The sequence below is a fragment of the Saccopteryx bilineata genome, chromosome 1 (genome assembly GCF_036850765.1).
Source record: "Saccopteryx bilineata isolate mSacBil1 chromosome 1, mSacBil1_pri_phased_curated, whole genome shotgun sequence".
Lineage (NCBI taxonomy): Eukaryota > Metazoa > Chordata > Mammalia > Chiroptera > Emballonuridae > Saccopteryx > Saccopteryx bilineata.
In genome coordinates, this window is record NC_089490.1 from 225,571,913 (window position 1) to 225,577,912 (window position 6,000).

Consider the following 6,000-nt stretch of genomic DNA (forward strand, 5'->3'; position numbering starts at 1 on the left):
CATAAAGAAACAAATTTTACTTACAAGGTGATAAGGAACACAGAAAGTGGATCCCACTGTGATGCCAGTGGCCGAGGCTAGGCAGGTTCACATTAGATTTGGGCAGACAGTAGTGTAACTGCAGAGCCAGAAAGCGTTGGCCATACCTGTTTATTAGATTCTCGCCCTGGTGTGCAAGCAAACAGGCAGGGAGAAACCACTTCTCAGGGTGTCAGGCCAGGGATCAGGGAAACAACAGTGGTGAGCTAGCAACCTGAGAAAATCGCCCTGAGGGAAGGTACCCTTAGCCTTATATAGGCTATACACACGTGTCTCTGCCACATGCTCACACACTAATCATGCAAAGTGCAAGGGAGCAAGCCTAACACAGCTCTTTTCCCAACACTCATAATGACAGATTTTCAGTAATAGAAAACTGTATAAAACAATGCATTAAAGCTTGGTTTCTCTAACACTATTTTCAGGCTGCAGTGATTCTCAACGAGGCATTTCAGAAACACAACTGCTGTAGAGGAAGGAAGGGTTCAATGGAACACCTACTGCCACAGCCCAGTTGAATTATAGCTTAGCAATACAAAAAAAAGTGCAAAAGCAAACCAAAACCAAAGAAGTACAAATAAATTTTGTGTGTAAAGCACTAAATAAAAAAGTGTCAGTATAAATTTCCCATGTTTGTTTTTCTTTTCCTTCTTTTTTCTTTTTCTCTTTTTGAGAGGAGAGGAGATAGAGAGACAGATTCCTGCATGTGCCCCAACCCAGATCCATCTGGCAACCCTGTCTGGAGCTGATACTCAAATTAACTGAGCTATCCTCAGTGCCTGAGACAGACACTTGAACCAATAGAGCCACTGGCTGCGGGAAGGGAAGAGGGAGAGAAGGGGGAGAGGGGGAAGGAAAGAAGCAGATGGTCGCTTCTCATGTGTGACCTGACTGGAATGGAACCCCAGACATCCACATGCCAGGCCAGCACTCTATCCTCTGAGCCAACCGACCAGGATCTGTTTTAGTTTGTTTTGTTTGGGTGCTTGGTATTAATATATATCCCTTCTCCTATATTTATGTTTGATGATTTTCCTACCATGTAATATCTGTGGGAAGTAGAGCCTGTTTCCTTTCTTAAAAGCCTAAAAGCCCAAATACCTTCTCAACTTCCCTTGCAGCTCAGATGCAGGCAGTGATCTAAGCTCAACCAATCCAAGACACCCACTGAGGATGCTGAGTCAGAGCTAGTATCACAAAGAAATACGGTTGAGGCCCTGGCCGGTTGGCTCAGCGGTAGAGCGTCAGACTGGCGTGCGGGGGACCCAGGTTCGATTCCCGGCCAGGGCACATAGGAGAAGCGCCCATTTGTTTCTCCACCCCCACCCCCTCCTTCCTCTCTCTCTCTCTCTTCCCCTCCCGCAGCCGAGGCTCCATTGGAGCAAAGATGGCCCGGGTGCTGGGGATGGCTCCTTGGCCTCTGCCCCAGGCGCTAGAGCGGCTCTGGTCTCGGCAGAGCGACCCCCCGGAGGGGCAGAGCATCGCCCCCTGGTGGGCAGAGCATCGCCCCTGGTGGGCGTGCCAGGTGGATCCCGATGGGGCGCATGCGGGAGTCTGTCTGACTGTCTCTCCCCGTTTCCAGCTTCAGAAAAATACAAAAAAAAAAAAAAGAAAAAGAAAAAAGAAATACGGTTGAGAAAGCAACTTTCCAACAATAACTAGTTTCACAAGCAGCAGCAGAGGCAGTGGCAGCGAGAAGCAGCTGCTGGGGTCCAACGGCATGGGTGTTGGTGATACATGCTGCAGAACCCAGTGCTAACAGACAGCATCAGAAATGACATACTCCCCAAGTCCCAACCTCACCTACTTCTAAAGCACAATTCTGACTGTGGAACTTTCCTTGGTTCCTGCCCATTTCCAGAGTCGTGTTTCCTCCGGACTTTAAAGCAATGGTAAGAATTCTTCAGTATTCGTCTATGAAATTCCTTTTTTTTTTTTTTTTTTTTTTTTTGCTTAAATCATAACAGTCTTGCAAATTAAAAAAAGATGAGTAATAGAAGTAATAAAATAATGTAGTAAATCGAGAAGCATCCTGCCCTGGCTGGGTAGTTCACCATCGTCCCCATATGCCAAGGTTGTAGGTTCGATCCCCAGTCAGGGCACATATAAAAATCAACCAATGAATCAATGGAACAACAGATCAATGTGTCTGTCTGTCTGTCTCTCTCTCTCTCTCTAAAAGTCAATCAATAATTTTTTTTAAATGCATCCCACCTACAAACAGCTTGATTTGTGTAGTCGATTTTGGAAAACGATGATTCCACCAGTCATATGATTCAAGTCCAGCTTTGATAATTCATTGAATAATTTGTCATCAAGTATTCATTCCAAAACTCTTCTATTCCAACTACTAAGTAACTTAGTAGCCTGATTTTTATCTACAAGATGACACACATATTCCACAATTACTGTCATAGGATTTAAGAAACAGTAAGTCTCTACTTTGGATTACATTCAAACTGTAGATACACCCCCAAAGGATTTAACAAGATAAAGAGCCCAACTTTCTCTAATTTGCCTGAATGAGAATCAAAGATCTATGACTTTCGATTGTCAGAACCTTCAGCCAAAAGTCAAGTCCTGAAAAGAATGAATGGTCTTCAACCACAAAGTTTACAAAAATTTCAAAGCTTTCTCTCAAAATTTTTGTTGTTGCTGTTAACAGTTACTTCAGGAAACAACAGATAAAAATATTATTTGGTAACTTTAGAGTACAAAATTAAATAAATTCCTCAATTATGAATCCAATAAGGACATAGTAAGATTAATGGTCAAGCTTTGCACTTACTTTCATTCAACCAAATACCAGGCTAAATGGGTCTGGAAGAGCAGTGATGGAAAAAAAAATCATCGGAGCTTTTCTCAATAACATTTGTTGCTTGAACACATATTTCAATAAATTGCTTGCGCATAACACTTTGCATTGGCCCAGTACTTCCAGGCTTATAAAACACGAATTCTCCCATCTAGGTTAGTTTTGCCTGCACAGCGTTTAAACGCAAAGCACACCATGGAGCCTTACTAACTCAGGCTCCCACGGCACAGTATATTGCATGTCTATTTCAGTACTTGATACACTGTAGTTGTGTTTCCAGTTTAAGGAATCTCCAGAATATCCCAATCATCTTCAGGCAAAACAGAACAGGAACCATAGAAAGTGTCTCCCTAAAACTAAGATTCTTCCACCTCCTGCAAGCCTGGTGGTGCTCTCCTGCCGGAGCATCAGCTGTGAGCCTGATTTATACCACCCTACTCCCACCGACCTCCTCCCCCGCCAACTGCGATTTCCACAGCCACACTAATGAAACCTGTCCCGCAGGACAGACTTCTTGTTCCCCAGCGAGATTACCCCCCCCCCCCCGGCCCAATGCTTCCCCTTAAGTCTGCTCCACCAGCTCTCCCCAATTCCTACCGCAGTCCAGGAGGTGGTGGATGTTAGTGAGTCCATCTCGGCTCTGCAGAGCTGCAGGGACAGAGCCTGGGACGGACAACCCCTTACACACATCCCGCACGGCAGCCCGAGGTGGCCCGGCGGAATCCGTCAGCCGCGACGCGCCCCCAGGAACCGCATGAGAGGAAGAGTGCAGGGCTGCGCACCTCGGCAGCATCGCCGGGCCCCGCTGCAGCCCCGGCCGGGCACGGTCCCGGGGCGGGCTGTGTTCGGACCGCACTGATGGGACTAGGACGCTTCGTACGTACCCGAGGAGACAGCGGTCGCAGACGACTCCACGACTCCCCTTGCATACCGTGTATGCCAAGGGATCAGAACGGAAGAGCAGCTCTCCCGGCCGCAGAGGCGCCACAGCGCGCAGCCCGTTTCCCTTGTCGGTGGTGCTGAACTTTTCCACCTTCAGCGGCTCCATCCTGCCGCAGCTCCGAACCTCAGAAGGCAGCCGCAACCCGCAGCTAGCTTCTCGCGGGCCGCCGGGAGCCGCGCGCCTACGTCCTGAGCGCACACGTACGCCGAGGGGCGGGGCGGGAAAGGCCTCTGAGCATGCTCAGACGGGGTCCGGAGGCGAACCCTGCGGCGCGGGCTGAGCGGTACCCCGGCGCGCCCTCCCGGCTCACTGAGCTGCCGGAGTCCTAGGCGAATGCACGAGCAAAGGCGGCATTTTTTTCCCCTCCAATATTGTACAATTATAATACAAACGGGAAGTTGAGAAGACAACACGATAAACACCTTTGTTCCCTCCACGTACATCAGACAATTTTGGGTATTTTTTCACCTCTGCTCATTCTCGCTCCGTTTGTATGCATATATGTGCATTGTTGTTGAATCACTTAAAAGTAAATTGTATTATGGAATCATTTAAAAGTAAGTTAAAGACATCATAAAGTTTCATAACTGTTACTTTATAATATAATATTTAATAATTAAATACTATAGCATGTATTCCCTCAGAATAAGAACAGTGTCCTATAAAACTACAAACTCATTCACACGAAAAAGTTAATCTAGCTAGACTGGCAAGCGAAAACCATATTCACTTTCACATTGGCTTTTGTAACTTTTTTTTAAAGAAAAAAACAGGATCCAATCAAAGGTCCATTTTCTTTTTCATGACAATGACCTTTCTTTCTTTTTGACATTGACTCTTTTTTGTTGTTGTTTTAAGCGAGACAGAGGGACAGACAGAAAGGGAAAGAAGGCCCTGGCCGGTTGGCTCAGTAGTAGAGCGTCAGCCTGGCGTGCAGGAGTCCCCGGTTCGATTCCAGCCAGGGCACACAGGAGAAGCACCCATCTGCTTCTCCACCCCTCCCCCTCTCCTTCCTCTCTGTCTCTCTCTTCCCCTCCCGCAGCCAAGGCTTCATTGGAGCAAAGCTGGCCTGGGCGCTGAGGATGGCTATGTGGCCTCTGCCTCAGAGTGACCCCCCAGATAGGCAGAGCATCGCCCCTCTGGTGGGCGTGCCAGGTGGATCCCGGTTGGGCGCATGCGGGAGTCTGTCTGACTGCCTCCCCGTTTCCAACTTCAGAAAAATACAAAATAAAAAACAAAGAAAAAAAAAGGGAAAGAAATGAGAAGCATCAATTCTTCAATTAGGCACCTTAGTTGTTCATTGATTGCTTTCTCATACGTGCCCTGATGGATGGGGGAGCTCCAGCGGAGCCCTTGGTCCAGCAACCTTCGTCTCAAGCCAGCAACCACAGGGTTTCAAACCTGGGTCCTCAGCGTCGCAGGCCAACGCTCTACCCACTGCACGACCGCCTGGTTGGATGATGTTTAAGAGTCCAAACTAGGAGTCTACATTCTGTTTATCTGGCTGTTTTTTTCTCAGTATCATTTAATTTGTTCCTCTATTCCCTGTATTTCCTATAAAATAAAGGCTAGCTCCAGACATCAGAGTTCAGAGGCTTGATTTGATCCAAGTGTATTTTTAGCAGAAACACATTGCAAATTATATTGTTCACTTCATGTTTCATCACATTGACCTTGAATGTGCCTAATGTCCCACTATTAATAAAACTAAATTTGGTTAATTGGTTAAAGTGATGGCTGCTAGAACTCTTCCTTATAAAGGTACATTTTGCCTTTGCAATTAAGTTAAATACTCTCTGTGAGGGAATACTCTGGCACTACCCTGATTCCCACAACCAAGAGAGGCAGACTTCTGACACTTCCTGTAGTCTAGAAGTAGCTGTAGTATAATGAAAAGAGCAGTTGATGAGGTTTCAAAGATATTGTTCAGGGACCCAGTTCTGCCATATGACCTTCGGTAACTTTTCCAAACCCGTTTATTAACTTAATGATGATAATGATACCTTTCAGAGTAATAGGCAAAATATCCCATGCAAGTATTTTGAAAAATCTTCGAAGCCCCACATAGATGTAAGGAAACATTATTCTAAGCTTAATTTTAAACTTTTAAGTCTGTAAGTATAGTGTAATGCCTGCATACAGTATTCTACCAGCTCTACCAGTAAAATCATCTCATCTCAGTGCAGCATGATGCACAGAAGGA

The 6,000-nt window shown here is 46.2% G+C and overlaps 1 protein-coding gene across 1 annotated transcript in view; it reads right to left on the bottom strand.

Annotated features, from left to right (window-relative positions):
* Positions 1 to 3,970, bottom strand: part of SMYD3 (SET and MYND domain containing 3) — a 790,876-nt gene extending 786,906 nt beyond the window's left edge. The window contains exon 1 of the mRNA XM_066253500.1: positions 3,739 to 3,970. Coding sequence (XP_066109597.1) covers positions 3,739 to 3,902 — 164 coding nt within the window. The 5' untranslated portion in view covers positions 3,903 to 3,970. The remainder of the gene's footprint in view (positions 1 to 3,738) is intronic.
* Positions 3,971 to 6,000: the final 2,030 nt, after the last annotated feature.